The 25,944-nt window shown below is 47.8% G+C and overlaps 1 protein-coding gene across 5 annotated transcripts in view; it reads right to left on the reverse strand.

The window, feature by feature from the left end:
* Positions 1-25,944, reverse strand: part of KALRN (kalirin RhoGEF kinase) — a 413,233-nt gene that overhangs the window by 262,700 nt on the left and 124,589 nt on the right. For all 5 annotated transcript variants that reach the window (XM_063429172.1, XM_063429174.1, XM_063429173.1 and 2 more), the window contains exons 3-5: positions 25,611-25,725; positions 23,894-24,086; positions 22,294-22,806 (exon numbers count right to left, since the gene is read on the reverse strand). In XM_063429172.1, the coding sequence (XP_063285242.1) occupies positions 22,294-22,806; positions 23,894-24,086; positions 25,611-25,725 (821 nt within the window). The remainder of the gene's footprint in view (positions 1-22,293; positions 22,807-23,893; positions 24,087-25,610; positions 25,726-25,944) is intronic.

Consider the following 25,944-nt stretch of genomic DNA (forward strand, 5'->3'; position numbering starts at 1 on the left):
TTTTCTCGAAGTTATTTTAACCTGAACCTCGTGTGTCAGACTTAATTACTTCAGCGTATATACGCAATTTGATTTTATTGATTTGGACAGGAACAGATAGACATTTAAACATTTTGGTTTACTGCTAAAAAGTACCATAACAGTATTATTGCTGTGGAGCTCTGTTATACACTCAGACACATTACTGGCAGTATTATTGCTGTGGAGCTCTGTTATACACTCAGACACATTACTGGGAGTATTATTGCTGTGGTGCTCTGTTATACACTCAGACACATTACTGGGAGTATTATTGCCGTGGAGCTCTGTTATACACTCAGACACATTACTGGGAGTATTATTGCTGTGGAGCTCTGTTATACACGCAGACACATTACTGGGAGCATTATTGCTGTGGAGCTCTGTTATACACTCAGACACATTACTGGGAGTATTATTGCTGTGGAGCTCTGTTATACACCCAGACACATTACTGGGATTGTTATTGCCGTGGAGCTCTGTTATACACTCAGACACATTACTGGGAGTATTATTGCCGTGGAGCTCTGTTATACACTCAGACACATTACTGGGAGCATTATTGCTGTGGAGCTCTGTTATACACTCAGACACATTACTGGCAGTATTATTGCTGTGGAGCTCTGTTATACACTCAGACACATTACTGGCAGTATTATTGCTGTGGAGCTCTGTTATACACTCAGACACATTACTGGGAGTATTATTGCTGTGGAGCTCTGTTATACACTCAGACACATTACTGGGAGTATTATTGCTGTGGAGCTCTGTTATACACTCAGCCACATTACTGGGAGTATTATTGCTGTGGAGCTCTGTTATACACTCAGACACATTACTGGCAGTATTATTGCTGTGGAGCTCTGTTATACACTCAGACACATTACTGGCAGTATTATTGCTGTGGAGCTCTGTTATACACTCAGACACATTACTGGGAGTATTATTGCTGTGGAGCTCTGTTATACACTCAGCCACATTACTGGGAGTGTTATTGCTGTGGGGCTCTGTTATACACTCAGACACATTACTGGGAGTGTTATTGATGCAGAGCTCTATTATACACTCAGACACATTACTGGGAGTATTATTGCTGTGGAGCTCTGTTATACACTCAGACACATTACTGGGAGTATTATTGCTGTGGAGCTCTGTTATACACTCAGACACATTACTGGGAGTATTATTGCTGTGGAGCTCTGTTATACACTCAGACACATTACTGGGAGTATTATTGCTGTGGAGCTCTGTTATACACTCAGACACATTACTGGGAGTATTATTGCTGTGGAGCTCTGTTATACACTCAGACACATTACTGGGAGTATTATTGGTGTGGAGCTCTGTTATACACCCAGACACATTACTGGGAGTGTTATTGCTGTGGAGCTCTGTTATACACTCAGACACATTACTGGGAGTATTATTGGTGTGGAGCTCTGTTATACACCCAGACACATTACTGGGAGTATTATTGCTGTGGAGCTCTGTTATACACTCAGACACATTACTGGGAGTATTATTGCTGTGGAGCTCTGTTATACACCCAGACACATTACTGGGAGTGTTATTGCTGTGGAGCTCTGTTATACACTCAGACACATTACTGGGAGTATTATTGCTGTGGAGCTCTGTTATACACTCAGACACATTACTGGGAGTATTATTGCTGTGGAGCTCTGTTATGCACTCAGACACATTATTGGGAGTATTATTGCTGTGGAGCTCTGTTATACACTCAGACACATTACTGGGAGTATTATTGCTGTGGAGCCCTGTTATACACTCAGACACATTACTGGGAGTATTATTGCTGTGGAGCCCTGTTATACACTCAGACACATTACTGGGAGTATTATTGCTGTGGAGCTCCGTTATAAACTCAGACACATTACTGGGGCTATTATTGCTGTGGAGTTCTGTTATACACTCAGAAACATTACTGGGAGTATTATTGCTGTGGAGCTCTGTTATACACCCAGACACATTACTGGGAGTGTTATTGCTGTGGAGCTCTGTTATACACTCAGACACATTACTGGGGGTATTATTGCTGTGGAGCTCTGTTATACACTCAGCCACATTACTGGGAGTATTATTGCTGTGGAGCTCTGTTATACACTCAAACACATTATTGGGAGTATTATTGCTGTGGAGCTCTGTTATACACGCAGACACATTACTGGGAGCATTATTGCTGTGGAGCTCTGTTATACACGCAGACACATTACTGGGAGTATTATTGATGCAGAGCTCTGTTATACACGCAGACACATTACTGGGAGTATTATTGCTGTGGAGCTCTGCTATACACTCAGGCACATTACTGGGAGTGTTATTGCTGTGGAGATCTGTTATACACTCAGACACATTACTGGGAGTATTATTGCTGTGGAGCTCTGTTATACACTCAGACACATTACTGGGAGTATTATTGCTGTGGAGCTCTGTTATGCACTCAGACACATTATTGGGAGTATTATTGCTGTGGAGCTCTGTTATACACTCAGACACATTACTGGGAGTATTATTGCTGTGGAGCCCTGTTATACACTCAGACACATTACTGGGAGTATTATTGCTGTGGAGCCCTGTTATACACTCAGACACATTACTGGGAGTATTATTGCTGTGGAGCTCCGTTATAAACTCAGACACATTACTGGGGCTATTATTGCTGTGGAGTTCTGTTATACACTCAGAAACATTACTGGGAGTATTATTGCTGTGGAGCTCTGTTATACACCCAGACACATTACTGGGAGTGTTATTGCTGTGGAGCTCTGTTATACACTCAGACACATTACTGGGGGTATTATTGCTGTGGAGCTCTGTTATACACTCAGCCACATTACTGGGAGTATTATTGCTGTGGAGCTCTGTTATACACTCAAACACATTATTGGGAGTATTATTGCTGTGGAGCTCTGTTATACACGCAGACACATTACTGGGAGCATTATTGCTGTGGAGCTCTGTTATACACGCAGACACATTACTGGGAGTATTATTGATGCAGAGCTCTGTTATACACGCAGACACATTACTGGGAGTATTATTGCTGTGGAGCTCTGCTATACACTCAGGCACATTACTGGGAGTGTTATTGCTGTGGAGATCTGTTATACACTCAGACACATTACTGGGAGTATTATTGCTGTGGAGCTCTGTTATACACTCAGACACATTACTGGGAGTATTATTGCTGTGGAGCTCTGTTATGCACTCAGACACATTATTGGGAGTATTATTGCTGTGGAGCTCTGTTATACACTCAGACACATTACTGGGAGTATTATTGCTGTGGAGCCCTGTTATACACTCAGACACATTACTGGGAGTATTATTGCTGTGGAGCCCTGTTATACACTCAGACACATTACTGGGAGTATTATTGCTGTGGAGCTCCGTTATAAACTCAGACACATTACTGGGGCTATTATTGCTGTGGAGTTCTGTTATACACTCAGAAACATTACTGGGAGTATTATTGCTGTGGAGCTCTGTTATACACTCAGACCCATTACTGGGAGTATTATTGCTGTGGTGCTCTGTTATACACTCAGAAACATTACTGGGAGTATTATTGCTGTGGAGCTCTGTTATACACTCCAACACATTACTGGGAGTATTATTGTTGTGGATCTCTGTGATACCCTCAGACACACCAAAAATATGGAACTCCTAATCAAGAGAGAGGGACAGAGGGATTTGGGCCCAAATTAAGTAATGTCTCTCTTAAAGGGACACTGTAAGCACCCAGACCATTTTATCTCAATGAAGCGGCCTTACCACCCCTCATTTTGACCCCACAGTGTAAAACATTTTGACAGGACTGAGGTATTTACATTGCAGAATTCAAATGCCTCTAGTGACTGTCATAATGATAGCAACTAGAGGCGATTCCGTCTCAATAAGAAAAGCAAGACTCGGCCATTCCAATCATATGGTCATCCAGATTAACGTTACATTGTTCCTTTAAATAGGGACTTTGAGATATAATTGAGCAATTCTTCACAGCCATGGTTAAAGTTTTAGGTTTTCTTGAATTGCCACTTGTTAAAATTGTCACAATGTTATTCAGAGGTCATTTTAATAATGATGCTAATTAATAAATGTAAATACAGCCTTCAGGTTACCCCGTACCGTATACACCCGTTCCATGTCTTTATTGCGGTGAGACAGTGTTCAACCTGGGTGATATTCTACCATCCTGTAATGAAGTCACACAAACACTGCCCCCAGTCCATGAATCTCAGCGTAAATTGTATAATAGTTACCTGTCTGCCATATTATACTTCATTACTATCAGCAATGTACTGCAGTCTGTATGGTGATTGAAGTCATTAGGTAATTAAAAGATTCCCCATCTTATAAACAATGCCTTTTTTAATTTTCTGGATGAACGGTTTGCTTTAGTCCTTTTTCAGATTAATAGGCCTCACCACACTCCTTTGTAATCACAGGGAGAAAATACATTGCCTACCGAGGGGAGCACCTCGTGAATATAAAGCCAGAAAATATGTGTATTACAGCAGGATAACCAGTATGTCTGCCCAGGGCGTACAGCATGGCTCCCCAGGGCGTACAGCATGGCTCCCCAGGGCGTACAGCATGGCTCCCCAGGGCGTACAGCATGGCTCCCCAGGGCGTACAGCATGGCTCCCCATGGCGTACAGCATGGCTCCCCAGGGCATACAGTATGGTTCGCCAGGGTATACAGTATGGTTCGCCAGGGTATACAGTATGGTTCGCCAGGGTATGCAGCATGGCTCCCCAGGGCATACAACACGGCCCCCCAGGGCATACAACACGGCCCCCCAGGGCATACAACATGGCTCCCCAGAGAATAGAATATGGCTCCCCACGGCATACAACACGGCTCCCCAGGGCATGCAATATGGCTCCCCAGGGCACACAACATGGCTCCACAGGGCATACAACACGGCTCCCCAGGGCATGCAATATGGCTCCCCAGGGCACACAACATGGCTCCACAGGGCATACAACACGGCTCCCCAGGGCATGTAGCATGGCTCCCCAGGGAATACAACACGGCTCCCCAGGGCATACAGCATGGCTCCCCAGGGCATACAACACGGCTACCCAGGGAATACAATATGGCTCCCCAGGGCATGCAATATGGCTCCCCAGGGAATACAATATGGCTCCCCAGGACATGCAATATGGCTTCCCATGGCATACAACATGGCCCCCACGGCATACAGCATGGGTCCCCATGGCATACAACATGGGTCCACACGGCATACAGCATGGCTCCCAGGACATACAACATGGCTCCCAGGACATACAACATGGCCCCCAGGGAATACAATATGGCTCCCCAGGACATCCAATATGGCTCCCCAGGGCATACAACACGGCTCCCCAGGGAATACAATATGGCTCCCCAGGGAATACAATATGGCTCCCCAGGACATACAATATGGCTCCCCAGGACATACAATATGGCTCCCCAGGGCATACAACACGGCTCACAGGAATGCAACATCACTACCCAGGACATATTATTATTATTTATATAGCGCCAGCAAATTCCGTAGCACTGTACAATGGGCTAACATGGTATTTATTTTAAAAACAAATTTACAGTGAAATAAGAATATTGCAAGTTGCTGATTTTTAACTCATTTCCTGGCTGGAACGGTCAGATTTATGGTGGCAGGGGGTGTAAAACTTGCTTTCAATATAAAGAATCAAAGAAAATTTACTTTATTACCGTCTGTAGTGCCGCGGTTCAATCCTGATCTGACTGTATGGAGTAACGCTGCTACTGGCAAGCACTTTATGTACATGAATCGCCAATAAACAAATAGGGGACGATTTTAAAAAGCAATGACAGCACAGCCAGAATTACAACATATTTGTATTTTATATGATGAAAACATTTTCGCTGTTAAATCCTTTACTTCAGTAAACCTCCTTCATTCCCTGACATCAGCTTGTGGCTTCCTGTAGAGATGGTTATGGTTTTGCAGACCCATCCCATGTGATTTAATATGTGTAAAACACGTTAGCGATTTCTAAATCTTCGATGGCACCATGTCTCCCTCTGGGATGTCACATGCTGCTCAGTGATAGATTGCAACTGCTTTCAATAACTTCTTTATTAATTCAATCATTTTTTTAATTCACATCAATAATTCTTTATAAAAAAAACATGACAAGAATGGCAGCAAAACAATTAACGCAAATCCTATTATCATTTTTAGCCATGCTGCTGGAAGTAGAGAGAGACGCTAATGGGAAAGGTCCAGGTCCAGGAGATGGGCCGCGAGGGGGGAGCAGGGATTAGTTGGCTTAATTTGGGCTCTGGGATAGACACATGACAGATCAGCAGCCAATCAGAATCTGGGATATTGCTTATAAATCATATATGAGCAAATTTATAACTGGCCCGATTATTAACCATAAAGGGTGAGTGTATAACTCTGCACGTCGGACTCCACATCAGGTAAGATCCTGACAATTAGTTTGTAAAGTCGGGAGCTACCAACCGTGTTTAAAAATCAAGTTTAGGGGGGCGTGGCCTGAGGTCCGAGCAGCATGGCCGCCTGAATCCTGAGCTCCTCGCCACCGCGCTCCTAAAAGCCACTTACCGCACGTCAGCCGACTCTGATGGGGCGCACAAAACGGGCGGAACACCCGCAGACCCCCAGGACTGCACCCCAGGCACCTTCCGCGGGCCCGATGGACGCTGGGGTCTAGCCGGGCCGCGCACGGCTCCAAAATGGCGCCGGTCTCCCCTGCCTCTTCAAACTCCGAACAGGAGCAGCCCACGCTGGCTGATATAAATGCAGAGATCAGGCGCCTGGCCAGTAATATGGTCACAAAGGCTGACCTGCAATCTCTCACCTCCACCCTTCAAGCCTCCCTTACCTCAGCAGTGACTGCACTGAGGGCTGACATGGACGCACAGGACGGCCGGATACAGGCTCTGGAGGCGCAGGCCCAGACCACGCAACGCCAAACATCAGCAGCTGATACAGCACTCGCAAGACAGGGCAACATGCTACTGACCCTGCGCCGCCAGATGGAGGACCTGGACAACAGGAGCCGCCGCTCCAATATCCGGGTAAGAGGGGTACCTGAGCGGGATGGCGCAGAAAATGCGGAGGTCCTACTGACCGGGCTATTCCGGCACATATTAGGGGGCGAAGCTCCAGCGGATATACGCTTTGAAAGAGCACACAGGGCCCTGAGACCCCGAATCCGTGAGGGGGACCCCCGAGATCTCATTTGCTGCCTTCACTCCTTCCCACTAAAGGAACGCATAATGCGCACCGCCAGAACGCGACCTACATGGCAGTACCAGGGTGCTGATGTCTCTCTATACCAAGACCTCTCCCCAGCCACGTTGGAAGCGCGACGAGCCCTCAGACCCATAACAGCTGCCCTCAGGGAACGCAATATACCGTACAAATGGGGCTTCCCCTTCAGCATACAGGTGCGCCACCGCAATGAGTGGGTATCTGCACGCTGGCCAGATGAAGTCCCACACTTCCTGCAACGTCTGGATCTACCGCCTATAGCTGTGCCGGACTGGATCCTGGAACCGCTGGATAGGGAACCCAGACCCCAGAGGCCACCCCGGCAACCGCGGAGGGATTCCAGGGAGAACCGCCCAGGCGTTCTGCCCGCCCACCCGACTAATCCAGAATAATAAATACCTGCGACCGGGCAGAAGCCCACCTGTGACCTGCTGGCTCAGTAGGCCTACACAACATGGAAATCCAGTGCAAGGTTGCCCATAAGCTTCGCCTTAGCCGTGGCTGGCTGGCCGACCGGCGCGGGTGGGCACCTGGCCCGCCACCTGAAAATGGTTTTCTCCTTCTTTTATTGTTTATTCTCCTTTGTCTCTTTGGGTGGGGGATGGGAGTGGGTCTCCAGCTATTGCCGCCATGGACCGGACAGAGGGCCCCCTCATCCCACTGCAGAGGCCGGGTTACGAGCCTAACACCGCCATATGCCTCCCCTAATGTAACTTAGCCTTCAATTGCCCCCATGTTGTTTTTTTGTTCTTTTTCTTCTCCCTCCTGGAACTGGCCGGGCTGTTTTGGGAGGGGAAACTGGGTCGGGCATCACTGACTTGGAGGGGTCCTGCCGTCCGCAGTGGTTGGCTGAATCCGGCACAAGACCTGGGACGTCTACCTTTAGCGCTCCACCTGAGCCCCCCCAAGCTATCGGATACACCTGGCCTGCTCGCATCTGGTTGAAAGCTGGAATGCAGGACGCTCCGCTACAGGTCTCTGTGGGTGTGGGGGGAGTGGGGGGGGGGCATTGTGAGGCTTGACGTGCAAGGGAATAGGGGAGGGGGAAGACATACAGGAATCACTATGCTCTAATATAGTTTTGCAAGGGAGGGGAGGGGGGTGAGAGGGGAAGGAAGGGGGGGAGGAAAGGAATGATAAAAAGAGGGGGGGAAGGGGGGGAGAAAAAGAGAAAAAGCAAAGAAAAAAAAAAAAACACAAAAAACAACACACACAAAAAATAAATAAATAAATAAAATAAAAAAAATAAAAAAACGAAAGGGGGGGAGGGGGGAACAAGGGAAATATCTCAATTCTAGGATTACATGCTACGGGGGGGGGTTTTTGTTTTATGCATTTAACCATGTACATGTATACCGGCATTTCTATACCCGGCTGTCTCATGTTTAGGCATCAATGTGATAAATGATATGTCTTATCTGTTACACCTTTTTCCCATGTGATACACCTGGGCCTTCCCCATCCCGAGTACGCAGCTGATGTTAGTCCAGCCAGCTCCCTAGACCACTAACACCCCTTGTCACACTGGTGATGCTACACGAGCCACGGCTGTTGGTGGTGACTTAGCCTCTTCCCAGCGCCCCCCAAGCTACACTGGACCTTATGACGACCGTTGGGCGTGCTCAACTTGACCGGCCGACACCCCTGTTCCTGGACATTAGTCCCCCAGCCCGCAATTATGCTGTACTTCCACCCCATCCCACGCCCCAGCGATACCCGATGATCTACTCTGACTTGCCCCCGCCAGGACCCCGCTGTACTTCCCAAGAAGGCGACTTAGGACCCTCTTCACCCAGGTCCCCTTGGGCCACTGACACAACTTGCTAACTAAACTACCCCATGTAAGTGACTGACATATGACTAATGACGAGGAGGAATCTTGACTGTCATGGGGAAAGGCAAAAAGGGGAACAATTAACAGATAACAGGGGTGTGGGGGGGGGGGGGGGTTGGCAGGAGTGGAGGGACAACCCTGGTAACTATGTAATACCTGGAGGCTATTATTTAACCTATTGTCTCAACTCTCGGCCTGCATGCTATATGGGGCGGGGGGGGGGGAAATGTATTGTGTTTTCTGCATTTAACCATGTACATGTATATCTGCATTTCTATACCCGGTCGTCCCATGTTTAGGCATCAATGTGAAAAATGACATGTCTTATCTGCTATGCCTTTTTCCCTCGTGATACACCTACGCCTTCCCCATCCTGGGTACGCATCTGATGTTAGTTCAGACAGTCTCCTAGTCCACTAACACCCCCTGTCACACAGGTGACGCTGCACGAGCTACTGCTGGTAGTGGTGGCCTGGCCCCTTCCCGACACCCCCCAGGCTATGCTGGACCTACTGATGGACGTTGAGCAAGCTCAACTAGACTGGCCGACACCCCTGTTCCTGGACATTAGCCCCCCAGCCCGCAAACATGCTGTACTCCCACCCCATCCCACACCCCGGCGACACCCGACGATCTACTCTGACTCCTACCGCCCTCACAGAAGACCGTGATATAGGTGAGGCTCGCCCCCTGCCTGGTCCCCACTTTACTCCCCCACCCCAAACAAAAAACGACGTAAGACCCCCTTCACCCAGGCCCCCTGGGACCGCTGACACAACTTGCTAACTGCACTATTCCATATAAGTGACATTTGACTACTGACGAGGTGGCGGAGCACCCGTAGGCTGCCCACGACCCTAATCTACCTCTTCATACGGGAGAGGTATCACCCCAGGTGGTGATGCTTACCGGACACACCCACTAACCCCGAACATATTCGTGTGAACAAACCCTTCCCGCGGGGAATCGGTAGTTGGACGCTGCTGGACTTGCTCTGGCAGACCCGACTGTCGCTTGCCGCAGTGGTCACACGAAAACACCCTTCTAAGAGGGTTCCTCTGCACCTACATCTAGGTGCAGTTGCCGTCTCTCATCTGAGGCGCGCACTCTAACCCCCGTTTACTACTCTCAACTCTAACTGAGGTAACGTCACCTGGGAGGGGAAAGGGAGTTAAGGTGTGACTGACGCCCCCTCCATTCTCTCACGCTCTTCCCTAACTCCTATTTATTTATTTATTTTTCTCTTTACCCCGCCCCTTACCCTCTCCCCGCTCCCCCCCCTGCCCGTGCGGACCACGATGCTGCGGGGGACGGCCGCGGCCTCTCGCCCCCTCGCGACCTACGAGCCCGACCCATACCGAGTTTTATCTTTGAACATCCCGGAACGTCGGACGCAGCTCCTACGGGACCTCTACGCTAGGCGTATATCTGTAGCCTTCTTACAGGAGACGCACTTCAAGGAGGGCGCAGACCCAATGCTAAAAAGCAAGCACTACCCCAACGCCACCTGTAGTAACCACCCCACGGCCCGCAGGGCTGGGGTGGCTGTCCTCCTGGAGGCGAAGCTTCAATTCTGCGAAGCGGACCGTCTATCGGATGCAAATGGCAGATACCTCTTCCTTAAGGGAGATATTCACGATAGACGATACACTTTCGCTACAATCTACGTCCCGAACAACAATCAAGCTCAATACATACGCAAAACTCTCCTTAAGCTCTCTTCCTTCACGGAAGGAACCCTGATTGTAGGCGGCGACTTCAACGTACCGCTATACCCCCTTGCTGACTCGTCTACAGGACACAGCTGCATCACCCAAGGTGCCCTCCGCAACATACTGAAATCCTTACGGAACCTTCGGCTTGTGGATTGCTGGCGCGCACTGCATCCCGATGACAGGGAATACACACACTATTCTACGATCCACAAACGCTACTCGAGAATAGACTATATATTCATGCAACAAGAACGGTTGTCGACAATTCAAACAGCGGAGATAGGGGCTGCACAGTGGTCAGACCATGGCCCCGTCACTCTGACGATAGATTCCCCAAGGATGCGCCCGACCTCATGGACATGGAGGCTCCAAGATTCGCTACTACTAGACCCGACAATCAGGGAACAGGTGTCCGAGGAACTCAATACATATTTTACGCTCAACACAACGGAGGACCAACTCGCGACCACGATCTGGGAGGCGCATAAAAGCGTTATCCGAGGCACACTAATGCACATCGCTTCCAAAAAGAGGAGGGAATCACAGCGACACATGACCGACCTTGTGGACCGTATATCCACACTCGAGGCACAACATAAGAGATCACAACTCGAGTCGACATACGCGGAATTACTGGAAGCCCGGAGACAGCTACAGACGCACATGACGACCTGTCATTATCGTTCATTGCAACGCTCGAAGGCCTTCTTTTACCAGCATGCTAACAAAGGAGGGAGGCTACTGGCCAGGATGCTTAAAGGTCCACAGGGACTAGCCCAGGTCAACAGAATACGGCAAGCTGATGGTACTACTACACAATTCCCGGATAAGATCGCCTCGGAATTTCGGACGTTCTACTCCTCACTGTATAACATTCCGCAACCGACGCAGCCACAGGAGATAGCGGATAGAAACGAAAAAATGCGGCACTATATCGAGACCTATATGGGGCCGAGATTGCAACGAGGGGAATCGGAGGACTTGGAGATACCGATCACAGAGGCGGAGGTAGCAGGAGCGATCAAATCAGCTAAAACAGGGCGCGCGCCAGGTCCGGACGGCTTCACCTTAGACTATTATAAGAAATGTCAGCACATCTTAATCCCAAAACTCGTTAATGCATTCAACGCTCTCATCGGAGACGCTCAACTCCACCAGGAATCACTGGCTGCTACCATCACGGTTCTCCCGAAGCCGGGGAAGGATCCCGAACTCTGCAGCAGCTATAGACCTATCTCCCTACTCAATGTAGATATAAAACTGCTGACCAAGATACTGTCCATCAGGATCGGAGGTCTTTTGCCGACATTAGTCCACCCAGACCAGACAGGCTTCATACCCGGGCGTGAGGCCAGAGATAGCACTCTCAGAGTCCAATCCATCCAACATCTGGCGAGACGGTCAAATGATAACCTCCTATTGCTCTCCACGGATGCTGAGAAAGCATTCGACCGGGTAAACTGGTCATTCCTTATGGCTACACTGCGGGAGATGGGCTTTGGGGAGAACATAATGAAGTGGATAGGTGCGCTGTATCATTGCCCAAGCGCCAAAGTAAGAGTGAACGGTGCACTCACTGAACCCTTTCAGATCCGGAACGGAACGCGGCAGGGATGCCCGCTCTCCCCCATGCTCTTCGCCCTCACCCTTGAACCGTTCCTGGAAGCTGTGCGCAGATCGAATGAGATCCTCGGATTTCCCAACAAGGACGTCACCCACAAAGTGGCGGCGTATGCGGACGATCTTTTATTCATCATCAATAAGCCCGAGACCACCCTACCTCACTTGATGTCGGCATTTGAGTCCTACGGGGAGATATCGGGATTTAAACTGAATATACCTAAATGTGAGGTACTTAACATTTCGGCCTCTCCGGCGCAGGTCGACGCACTGAAGCGCCAATTCCCGTTCAGATGGTGCCCGAACCACATGCAATACCTGGGCATCGCCCTTAATAGGGATCTAGGAGACATGTACCGGACAAACTTCCTACCCTTGCTACAAAGAATAAGCCGGGACTTACAGGCGTGGTCGTACCCATATATCTCATGGTTCGGCCGCATAGCCATCCTGAAAATGAATATATTGCCCCGGATCCTATACCTCTTCCAAACGATACCTCTAGCCCTACCGACGGCGTACTTTCAATCGCTCCGGACCGCTATGATACGATTTGTGTGGAGCGGAAGACAGGCGAGACTCAGACAGGAGATCCTATGCCTGCCACGAGCGTGGGGTGGAACTGCACTCCCGGACCTTCGCAAATACCATCATGCTACAGTGCTACAACGGGTCTTGGAATGGCATACTCATCCAGCACACAAACAATGGATTGAACTAGATAAGAGCCACATGGGGTCGTCTCTTCTCACTACGGTATGGAACTCGAAGAGACCTCCGATGTCGCCCCATGACTGCCCCTCCACAGTGGCACAAACACAAAAAACATGGGACACCATCAGAAGACTACCGCAACTGTCTCCAACGCCGAGCCCGCTGATACAGCTGTCATATAACCCACACATAGGACTACCACCAGCATCCTGGAGTATCCTGGGAGGGGAAGAATCCCTCTCCATCCATAGATTGCTGAATAACACAGGCGTAATACCATTATGGGAATTGATAGACAACGACCAACCGTCCGCAATGCAAATCTTCCGCTACACACAAATTACACATTTTTACCAAACCCTACCACACAGAGAATCTCTACATAGAGACCTGACGTGGTTTGAGACACTCTGTGACCGACAGACCAACCTAGCCAAATCCACGTCCCTCATTTACCAGCATCTCCTTACAGGCCATCTGGAGAACGCGGACACCTTTCGCCGGCGCTGGGAACGCATCCTGGGTATATCATTCACCGCGACTCAATGGGAAAAAATCCTGGTCCTGCACCACAAATGCTCCTCTAGCTCCGGCTATCAGGAAACTAATTATAAGCTCCTGTCGTTCTGGTACAGAACGCCCGACAGCCTACACAGGATCTTTCCGGCGGTACCTGACACTTGCTGGAGATGTGGGGAGGGACGTGGAACGATCCTGCATATCTGGTGGGAATGCCCACGCATCACGCCATTCTGGGACGAGATCAAACGGCGAACGGAGGAAATACTGGGGTCGGACAGTGGATTCGATAGAGAGGTGGCTCTACTACACTCTACACCAGACACCATCGGGGTGTATAGAAGATCTATACTCCGACACCTGTTGAACGCCGCCAAGGCTCTGATCCCATTACACTGGAAGCAAGATGTAACCCCGACGATCGGTCTCTGGATGGAAAGAGTGGAGGAGATATATAGGGCGGAATCGATCCACGCTTCATTGATAGGTATGGAGGAGAAGCATGTCGAGAGGTGGCGGCCGTGGCTGTCTTACGTGGTGGGGCGGGGTGGGGGGGATGGGCGGGGGCGTGGCCCGTGAAGGGTGCCCCTTTACACCCCCCCCCTCATCCACCTGCGCCCCTGGACGAGTGGCACCTCATTACGCGGAACACCTCGGTCCCGAATTCCCTCCCCCCACCCCCACCCCCTTCCTTTTTTTTTTTTTTCTCTCTCCTTATTCTCTCTCTCTTCCCTCCTCTCTCTCTTCCATATCCCCTTCTGTTACTGTGCTCTCTTTTCTACACCACTGGCTCTCTTTCCCTGACCCCACGCAATAAATTGTCCCCATTGCCCGTGCACACTAGTTTCAACAACAGTCTATTAGTAGGGTAAGATGGGCTGGGGCCTCAGGTGCTATGCGGATGCTCCGCTAAATCGTTGCTGCCCTCCACTATAGACTGAACCTACAGATTTCACCGCCCGCACGACAAAATAGGGCCCGAGCGAGGCAATGGGACCCAATAGAAACCCATTATCCCTCAATAATTTATAGGACGACGAGTCTCCTCTCTGACTTATTTCTTCAGGTCAACCTTACCACAGATGTTATAATAGCCCCTATCCGCTTCAAAGATACTCCTCGGCTGTACACGGCCATTATGATGACTGGCGTATCTTGTCCATACACTACACAGTCACTATCTGGCTCACACAGAATTGATAAACCTACCCTTTTGCAACCGATTATAGGATACAGATGTTTGCATATTTACTACATGTACCGTAACGAAGCTAACAATGTTGCTACTGTACTACCTTCTACTTGTTAATATTGTTTTGGTGTTCATCACTTTATATTTATATGGCTGCTCCCACTGTTGCGAGACCTGCGTGTCTCCTATTATACTATCTTATCGCATTGTTATACATATCCGATGACACGAATAAAAGCCGTTTAACCCCTTAAGGACACATGACATGTGTGACATATCATGATTCCCTTTTATTCCAGAAGTTTGGTCCTTATGGGGTTAAAATAAAAAAATAAAAATAAAAATCAAGTTTAATATATGGAAATGCTTTCTAATTGTCTAATGACTGTGTCAAGAGACGAGCATAGTATGGGAGTTATGATACAGAGGCGAGCATAGTGTGGGAGTCATGGCGCAGAGACGAGCATAGTATGTGAGTTTTGGTGCAGAGACGAGCATAGTATGGGAGTTTTGGTGCAGAGACGAGCATAGTATGGGAGTTTTGGTGCAGGGGCGAGCATAGTATGGGAGTTTTGGTGCAGGGGCGAGCATAGTATGGGAGTTTTGGTGCTGAGACGAGCATAGTATGGGAGTTTTGGTGCTGAGACGAGCATAGTATGTGAGTTATGGTGCAGAGACGAGCATAGTATGGGAGTTTTGCTGCAGGGGCGAGCATAGTATGGGAGTTTTGGTGCAGGGGCGAGCATAGTATGGGAGTTTTGGTGCTGAGACGAGCATAGTATGGGAGTTTTGGTGCTGAGACGAGCATAGTATGGGAGTTTTGGTGCAGGGACGAGCATAGTATGGGAGTTTTGGTGCTGAGACGAGCATAGTATGGGAGTTTTGGCGCAGGGGCGAGCATAGTATGGGAGTTTTGGTGCTGAGACGAGCATAGTATGGGAGTTTTGGTGCAGGGGCGAGCATAGTATGGGAGTTTTGGTGCAGAGGCGAGCATAGTATGGGAGTTATGGTACAGAGGCGAGCATAGTGTGGGAGTCATGGCGCAGAGACGAGCATAGTATGGGAGTTATGGTACAGAGGCGAGCATAGTATGGGAGTTATGATACAGAGGCGAGCATAGTGTGGGAGTCATGGCGCAGAGACGAGCATAGTATGGGAGTTATGGTGCAGAGGCGAGCATAGTATGGGAGTTATGGTGCAGAGGCGAGCATAGTATGGGAGTTATGGTGCAGAGGCGAGCATAGTATGGGAGTTTTGGTGCTGAGATGAGCATAGTATGGGAGTTTTGGCGCAGGGGCGAGGATAGTATGGGAGTTTTGGTGGTGCTGAGACGAGCATAGTATGGAAGTTTTACTGCAGGGGCGAGCATAGTATGGGAGTTATGGTGCAGAGACGAGCATAGTATGGGAGTTTTGGCGCAGGGGCGAGCATAGTATGGGAGTTTTGGTGCTGAGACGAGCACAGTATGGGAATTTTGGTGCAGGGGCAAGCATAGTATGAGAGTTTTGGTGCAGGGGCGAGCATAGTATGGGAGTTTTGGTGCAGAGACGAGCATAGTATGGGAGTTTTGGTGCAGAGACGAGCATAGTGTGGCAGTTTTGTTGCAGGGGCGAGCATTGTATGAGAGTTATGGCGCAGAGACGAGCATAGTATGGGAGTTTTGGTGCAGAGGCGAGCATAGTATGGGAGTTTTGGTGCAGAGACGAGCATAGTATGGAAGTTTTGGTGCAGAGACGAGCATAGTATGGAAGTTTTGGTGCAGAGACGAGCATAGTATGGAAGTTTTGGTGCAGAGACGAGCATAGTATGGAAGTTTTGGTGCAGAGACGAGCATAGTATGGGAGTTATGGTGCAGAGGCGAGCATAGTATGGGAGTTTTGGTGCAGAGACGAGCATAGTATGGGAGTTATGGCGCAGAGACGAGCATAGTATGGGAGTTATCATACAGAGGCGAGCATAGTATGGGAGTTTTGGTGCAGAGACGAGCATAGTATGGGAGTTATGGCGCAGAGACGAGCATAGTATGGGAGTTTTGGTGCAGGGGCGAGCATGGTATGAGAGTTATGGCGCAGAGACGAGCATAGTATGGGAGTTATGGTGCAGAGGCGCGCATAGTATGGGAGTTTTGGTGCAGAGACGAGCATAGTATGGGAGTTATGGTGCAGAGGCGCGCATAGTATGGGAGTTTTGGTGCAGAGACGAGCATAGTATGGGAGTTATGATACAGAGGCGAACATAGTATGGGAGTAATGGCGCAGAGACGAGCATAGTATGGGAGTTATCATACAGAGGCGAGCATAGTATAGGAGTTATGGCGCAGAGACGAGCATAGTATGGGAGTTATGATACAGAGGCGAGCATAGTATGGGAGTTATGATACAGAGGCGAGCATAGTATGGGAGTTATGATACAGAGGCGAGCATACTATGGGAGTTATGATACAGAGACGAGCATAGTATGGGAGTTATGATACAGAGGCGAGCATAGTATGGGAGTTTTGATACAGAGGCGAGCATAGTATGGGAGTTATGGTACAGAGGCGAGCATAGTATGGGAGTTTTGGTTCAGGGGCGAGCATAGTATGGGAGTTTTGGCGCAGGGGCGAGCATGGTGTGGGAGTTTTGCTGCAGGGGCGAGCATAGTATGGGAGTTTTGGTGCAGGGGCGAGCACAGTATGGGAGTTTTGGTGCAGAGACGAGCATAGTATGGGAGTTTTGGTGCAGAGACGAGCATAGTATGGGAGTTTTGGTGCAGAGACGAGCATAGTATGGGAGTTTTGGTGCAGAGACGAGCATAGTATGGGAGTTTTGGTGCAGAGACGAGCATAGTATGGGAGTTTTGGTGCAGAGACGAGCATAGTATGGGAGTTTTGGTGCAGAGACGAGCATAGTATGGGAGTTTTGGTGCAGAGACGAGCATAGTATGGGAGTTTTGGTGCTGAGACGAGCATAGTATGGGAGTTTTGACGCAGGGGCGAGCATAGTATGGGAGTTTTGGTGCAGGGGCGAGCATAGTATGGGAGTTTTGGCGCAGAGACGAGCATAGTATGGGAGTTTGGGCGCAGAGACGAGCATAGTATGGGAGTTTGGGCGCAGAGACGAGCATAGTATGGGAGTTTGGGCGCAGAGACGAGCATAGTATGGGAGTTTTGGTGCAGAGACGAGCATAGTATGGGAGTTTTGGCGCAGAGACGAGCATAGTATGGGAGTTTTGGCGCAGGGGCGAGCATAGTATGGGAGTTTTGGCGCAGAGACGAGCATAGTATGGGAGTTTTGGTGCAGAGATGAGCATAGTGTGGGAGTTTTGGCGCAGGGGCTAGCATGGTGTGGGAGTTTTGCTGCAGGGGCGAGCATAGTATGGGAGTTTTGGTGCAGAGACGAGCATAGTATGGGGGTTTTGGCGCAGAGACAAGCATAGTATGGGAGTTTTGGTGCAGAGATGAGCATAGTGTGGGAGTTTTGCTGCCGGGGCGAGCATAGTATGGGATTTTTGGTGCAGAGACGAGCATAGTATGGGAGTTTTGGTGCAGAGACGAGCATAGTATGGGAGTTTTGGTGCAGAGACGAGCATAGTATGGGAGTTTTGGTGCAGAGATGAGCATAGTATGGGAGTTTTGGCGCAGAGACGAGCATAGTATGGGAGTTTTGGTGCAGAGACGAGCATAGTATGGGAGTTTTGGTGCAGGGGCGAGCATAGTATGGGAGTTTTGGTGCAGGGGCGAGCATAGTATGGGAGTTTTGGTGCAGGGGCGAGCATAGTATGGGAGTTTTGGCGCAGAGACGAGCATAGTATGGGAGTTTTGGCGCAGAGATGAGCATAGTGTGGGAGTTTTGGCGCAGGGGCGAGCATGGTGTGGGAGTTTTGGTGCAGAGACGAGCATAGTATGGGAGTTTTGGTGCAGAGACGAGCATAGTATGGGAGTTTTGGTGCAGGGGCGAGCATAGTATGGGAGTTTTGGCGCAGAGACGAGCATAGTATGGGAGTTTTGGTGCAGAGATGAGCATAGTGTGGGAGTTTTGGCGCAGGGGCTAGCATGGTGTGGGAGTTTTGCTGCAGGGGCGAGCATAGTATGGGAGTTTTGGTGCAGAGACGAGCATAGTATGGGGGTTTTGGCGCAGAGACGAGCATAGTATGGGAGTTTTGGTGCAGAGACGAGCATAGTATGGGGGTTTTGGCGCAGAGACGAGCATAGTATGGGAGTTTTGGTGCAGAGACGAGCATAGTATGGGAGTTTTGCTGCAGGGGCGAGCATAGTATGGGAGTTTTGGTGCAGAGACGAGCATAGTATGGGAGTTTTGGTGCAGAGACGAGCATAGTATGGGAGTTTTGGTGAAGAGATGAGCATAGTATGGGAGTTTTGGTGCAGAGACGAGCATAGTATGGGAGTTTTGGTGCAGAGATGAGCATAGTATGGGAGTTTTGGTGGAGAGACGAGCATAGTATGGGAGTTATGGCGCAGAGACGAGCATAGTATGGGAGTTTTGCTGCAGGGGCGAGCATAGTATGGGAGTTTTGGTGCAGAGACGAGCATAGTATGGGAGTTTTGGTGCAGAGACGAGCATAGTATGGGAGTTTTGGTGCAGAGACGAGCATAGTATGGGAGTTTGGGCGCAGAGACGAGCATAGTATGGGAGTTTTGGTGCAGGGGCGAGCATAGTATGGGAGTTTTGGTGCAGAGATGAGCATAGTGTGGGAGTTTTGGTGCAGAGACGAGCATAGTATGGGAGTTTTGGTGCAGAGACGAGCATAGTATGGGAGTTTTGGTGCAGAGACGAGCATAGTATGGGAGTTTTGGTGCAGAGACGAGCATAGTATGGGAGTTTTGGTGCAGAGACGAGCATAGTATGGGAGTTTTGGTGCAGAGACGAGCATAGTATGGGAGTTTTGGTGCAGAGACGAGCATAGTATGGGAGTTTTGGTGCAGAGACGAGCATAGTATGGGAGTTTTGGTGCAGAGACGAGCATAGTATGGGAGTTTTGGTGCAGAGACGAGCATAGTATGGGAGTTTTGGTGCAGAGACGAGCATAGTATGGGAGTTTTGGTGCAGAGACGAGCATAGTATGGGAGTTTTGGTGCAGAGACGAGCATAGTGTGGGAGTTTTGACGCTGAGGCAAACATAGTTTGAATGGTCAAATATAAAGTGGGTCAAGCAGGTGTTCTACATATAAAATACAAGTGAATGCAGGCAACATAATCAGCACTAACCCCTAATTGCGTGCTTGCATTTTGCAGAGCGTTGTTAGAGTGTTAGAGAAACGCTCATTAGACTTAAATCAGGCAACAGTGGTCACATGATTTCCAGGCGTAGAGCAGCATGTCATGCGAATCAATGCTGATAAAATATTAGTTCTGATCTCATGGGGGATTCTCCCATAAAGTATCAAACGGGATGTATATGTTAATTTTAATCCCTATAAAGGCTAGTGCGCAGTAAATGGAAGCAATGAGCAACAATAACCATAAAAGTTCGCGGTCAGCGACAATGTATGTTAATGACGTTGATTTTGTCGGTTATTGTGTTTTACGTGGATTCAGTCATATGAAATTAATAATACGATTTTACAGTAAACGCACATAACTGGCATCATGTGTCCAAACGCTCTCTGCATGGGATTTAATATCGGGGTAAATAATGATGTTTAATTTTTGATTTCAGATGAACAAACATTTCACCCTTATTATAAAGTGATGACACACAGTGAACCTTCTCTGGCCAATTCTACAGAGACAGAAAATAAATGTTTATCGTGTATTCCAATACTAAGAATGGATCGTTTTCGCTGCTTGGAATCTTTGTGGCAGAACTTCAATCAAGTTAGCACTTTTTATTTCAATATATTTTTTCAGTTCGCTGCACCATTTAGTTCTGCATTTCACCAAGGCACAAAAATAGAAATCATAACAAGTCAAATCCATATTCACTAAGACGGGAATAATAACAATGATTGACAGGGAGCTAAGATGGAGGCTGCTCTCTCTATACTGACTGCCAGGTGTAAAGGGCGGAGCTTATAACAATGATTGACAGGGAGCTAAGATGGAGGTGGCTCTCTATACTGACTGCCAGGTGTAAAGGGCGGAGCTTATAACAATGACTGACAGGGAGCTAAGATGGAGGCTGCTCTCTCTATACTGACTGCCAGGTGTAAAGGGCGGAGCTTATAACAATGACTGACAGGGAGCTAAGATGGAGGTGACTCTCTCTATACTGACTGCCAGGTGTAAAGGGCGGAGCTTATAACAATGATTGACAGGGAGCTAAGATGGAGGTGGCTCTCTATACTGACTGCCAGGTGTAAAGGGCGGAGCTTATAACAATGACTGACAGGGAGCTAAGATGGAGGCTGCTCTCTCTATACTGACTGCCAGGTGTAAAGGGCGGAGCTTATAACAATGACTGACAGGGAGCTAAGATGGAGGTGGCTCTCTCTATACTGACTGCCAGGTGTAAAGGGCGGAGCTTATAACAATGATTGACAGGGAGCTAAGATGGAGGTGGCTCTCTATACTGACTGCCAGGTGTAAAGGGCGGAGCTTATAACAATGACTGACAGGGAGCTAAGATGGAGGCTGCTCTCTCTATACTGACTGCCAGGTGTAAAGGGCGGAGCTTATAACAATGACTGACAGGGAGCTAAGATGGAAGTGGCTCTCTCTATACTGACTGCCAGGTGTAAAGGGCGGGGCTTATAACAATGACTGACAGGGAGCTAAGATGGAGGTGGCTCTCTCTATACTGACTGCCAGGTGTAAAGTGCGGAGCTTATAACAATGACTGACAGGGAGCTAAGATGGAGGTGGCTCTCTCTATACTGACTTCCAGGTGTAAAGGGCGGAGCTTATAACAATGACTGACAGGGAGCTAAAATGGAGGTGGCTCTCTCTATACTGACTGCCAGGTGTAATGGGCGGAGCTTATAACAATGATTGACAGGGAGCTAAGATGGAGGTGGCTCTCTCTATACTGACTGCCAGGTGTAAAGGGCGGAGCTTATAACAATGATTGACAGGGAGCTAAGATGGAGGTGGCTCTCTCTATACTGACTGCCAGGTGTAAAGGGCGGAGTTTATAACAATGACTGACAGGGAGCTAAGATGAAGGTGGCTCTCTCTATGCTGACTGCCAGGTGTAAAGGGCGGAGCTTATAACAATGACTGACAGGGAGCTAAGATGAAGGTGGCTCTCTCTATACTGACTGCCAGGTGTAAAGGGCGGAGCTTATAACAATGATTGACAGGGAGCTAAGATGGAGGCACCCAGGATAAAGAGGTGTGGATTTCTACATTAAATTTTATTTTTCAAAGCTCACATATGCATACAGAATATTAAAACTCCTGAGATGTATAACATATGGACATGTTACCCTGCACACACTATGCTGCTCACCTTTTCAGCATCCTGTTCGAAGAGCCGCAGCTGGAAACACTGGTCAAGTTTGAGCTTGCGGACATGCCACATCTGGTGCAGATGTTGCCGCGTGGAGTGCAGCTTGTCCAGAAGGCTGGTGATCTTTGGCACTAGGCTTTGGAAATCCGCACCTCCTGGGATACAGTTTCTGCCGGAGAAGCCATCTCCGCACCTGATACATTGTAACAAACGCTGCCCATCGCGGTCCAGCTCTTCCACGGGGGCCTTGACCACCTTCTTCTTTAACTGTGTGTGCTCATCGATCAGCCGCCTGGAACCCTCCACATCCACAGGAAACTCCTTCCTGGCCAACATTTCCTGCAAATCCTCCAAACGTGAAAGTAAATGGACAGCACTGTTAAAGAATTCCTCCAGAGAGACCCTAAGTTCAATCCACTCATCATGATTGTAATCCAAGGAGCCTTCAAATTCTTCTGTCAGCTGAGATGGGTCCACAAGTTTGGAGAGACCTTCCACCGATACCATGCTAGTCTGAATAATGACAAGACTTGAGTTAGTATAAGGACCACGTCACTGGCTTATAAATCATATATGAGCAAATTTATAATGCTGGACTGGCCCGATTATTAGCCAAAAAGCCGCAGAGCAATTTGCCAGCAAACACACACATCAACTGACCAGCCAAGGCACAGAGCAACCAAACAGCAAAAACACACAACAAATGAGCCACCAACCAGCAAAAACACACAACAAATGACCAGCCAAGACACAGAGCAAGACCTAGAGCCACTGACCAATAGACACACATCTACCGACCAGCCAAGGTCCAGAGCCACCTACCAACAGACACACATCTACCAACCAGCCACAGTGCAGAACAACCCACCAGCAGACACAAATCTACTGACCAGCCAAGGTACAGACCCACCGACCAGCAAACACACATTTATTGACCAGCCTGGTTTAATGAATAAAGCTCCCGAATCAGTTCTTATATTGCAGAATATTTACATATACACGTGTCTAAGTAAAAATTTGGTTAATCTGTTTTTTTATATATTCTACTTTGAGGAGCCTGTGATTTGACTCAAAAATGTTGGTTTTGGTAAATTCCTTGGCTGTTGACCACGTATGGTAACATCATGGTGAAATTCTAAAAGATTTATAAAAATGCTGCAAACTAAAAGTGGGGCAAAGTTCACAGCTGGATCAATCACCCTGGAAAGCAGTGAAAAGCTGCTGTTGGCTACATTGATTTCCACAATGACTGCTTTTACAACTTGGCCCCACTTTTCCATTTTTAAAAAAAAAAATATTCCCCAAATTTGAGTGATTGCTAAAACAAATGTTCCAAAGCATATTTAAACTGTCTGAGCGAGCTTTCTCTGACTCATGGTATCTGCGCCTGAGTGCCGAACTACGCGTTCTCTCTTTGAGCATTATGCCTGCATCAATCCTGGCAGCTGAAGCTACTGTCCCATGCGTCAGAGCTGGTGGGATGGGAATCACTGACACCTGATTCATTTGTCATGAATACTGCATTCCCATTGGACGGCAGGTTTTGGGCCACATACTGAAAGATTTAGCAATTTAAGGAATGGCATCAGTTGTAACGTACCTCAAAGATGAACTTGGAGCTGCCAAAATTAGTTTTTTGTTTCTGCCAGAAATTCTCTGGTTTAATAATTAGCGCCACATGGATCTCAGCGGGAAAAGCTTCCTGCAGGATCTTTAAAAGAGGTTTCATTAGGTCCCACTTCGATCCACGCATGTCGATTATAACGGTGAATCCTCGCTTGCACACATCTTCACTGGAGGACAGAAAACAGAATGAGACATGCATTGTCTGAGTGTCCCTTAAATCGGAGATATTTTAAAGGGATCCTGGGATGCATTCAAACATTATGAGAATTGGGGGTGTTATTGTAAGAATATTTCAATAATAGGGGGGAGTTAATACACAATATAAATACTGCATTATTAGTGCACGCTAAGCTCAATGAGTACCTGTTCAGTGACTTCATTTTCTATATCACAATGTATTACATATATACGTTACAATGAGATTCTGAACGCCGGTTACTTAAGGCGAGGAGTTTTCTTCCTGTCACTTAGAGGGTCGACAGGTATTCAGAAAGTCACTTCCTGTTTATGTTTGCGTACCTCTCAAAAATGTCATTAAAACTCCATTTACACAAAAAAAGAATTTAGGATGAATGTAGAAATGTTTAATATAAATGCTATCTATAAATATTTAGTTTAAATACATTATAGAAATATTTCATATAAAAGTAATTAATATCAAAGTGATTAGAGAGATTTAATATCGATGTGTTTTACAGACATTTAATAAAATGTGACTCCAACTCTCCCTCGCTCAGGGACAGATGGCTGTTCTCAGTTCGTGATCTGTCACCCATTGCACACAGAGACCGGGCGCAGAATGACATGGATGCCACGGCCAAGTTCCTATCTGATGCCATCTCTTGATTTTCTTATTTTTTTCCTTCTCAGCAAGGTTCCAGTGCCGGGAGGGGAGGGACACTGAATTGTCTGTATCAGAGACACCCCTGTTTACAATTCACAGAGATGTGGGAGAAGATCTGTATCAGCATTTAATACTCACTAATGTCAGGTATTGATTTCACATCTAATGCTGGCATTTAAGGTGCAGCTTTAGGAAAACCTACCGTCTTGGTGCATCCCCCCGGTACAAAAATAAATTGGATATAAATGAAAATAAAATTAAATACTCTCCTTTCCTCCAGTGACGAGTCTCCCTCTGATCTAATATTCTTTATAGAGGAGAATTGGGGAACGTAGGCGCATGGATGTCTTGTATTCAATTATTCTCTATGGATGACCGTGACGGCATTGCACATGAGTGCGTGTAGTCACGGTACGAGAGCCAGGAAGAAAGATTCCCAGCTCTCATAGCCAGAGGGGATGGAGATTTGACTTGAAGCCAAGCTCCGAGCCTTCTAAATAGTTTAATATTGGGTTTTGGCGGTAGATATTGGGACAATGGGAGGGGTTTGGGGGGGGAAGAACTGCAGGCATTATAACAATTTCTATAGGATGCAGTTGTTAAAATGTGTCCCTTTAAGGGACGGTGTTGACCGTTATCTGACAGATGCTGTAATGGCCCTTCATATCAAGGATCCAAATTCACAAGTAATGAGGAAGATATAGTGAGGGCTCTGTGCTATAACGTATAATAAGAAACATGGTCACCATATTGTTACATGTCCTAAACAGAAAAGTCCCAGAAAGTATAACATGCATTAACCTTCTACGGCCCCACTAAGCACTCAATGCCACAGACATACCCTTACCTGGGAACACTGGCCAGATAAGTCACGAGGCGACGCAGGTCATCCTGCCGTATCCTGTCATGGTTACTTCGTGCTGGGAAGGTCAGGATTGGACCTCCTCTCTTATCTCGGCCTCCTGTACAGAAATACACAGTCACAAAAATGTCCGACAAGCACAATTACAAGCCTGAAAAGGAAATATATATAAATATAGAGCATTTAAGCTATCATAAGACAGTCTTACAGTCCGTAAAAATAAAAATAAAAAAATATATATATATAACTCACCAGGAAAATAACACGTGTTTAATACGCTGAGCTGAGGTCCACGGGCGTTAAAATATAAAATGAAACA

The sequence above is a fragment of the Pelobates fuscus genome, chromosome 8 (genome assembly GCF_036172605.1).
Source record: "Pelobates fuscus isolate aPelFus1 chromosome 8, aPelFus1.pri, whole genome shotgun sequence".
NCBI classification, from domain to species: Eukaryota; Metazoa; Chordata; class Amphibia; order Anura; family Pelobatidae; genus Pelobates; species Pelobates fuscus.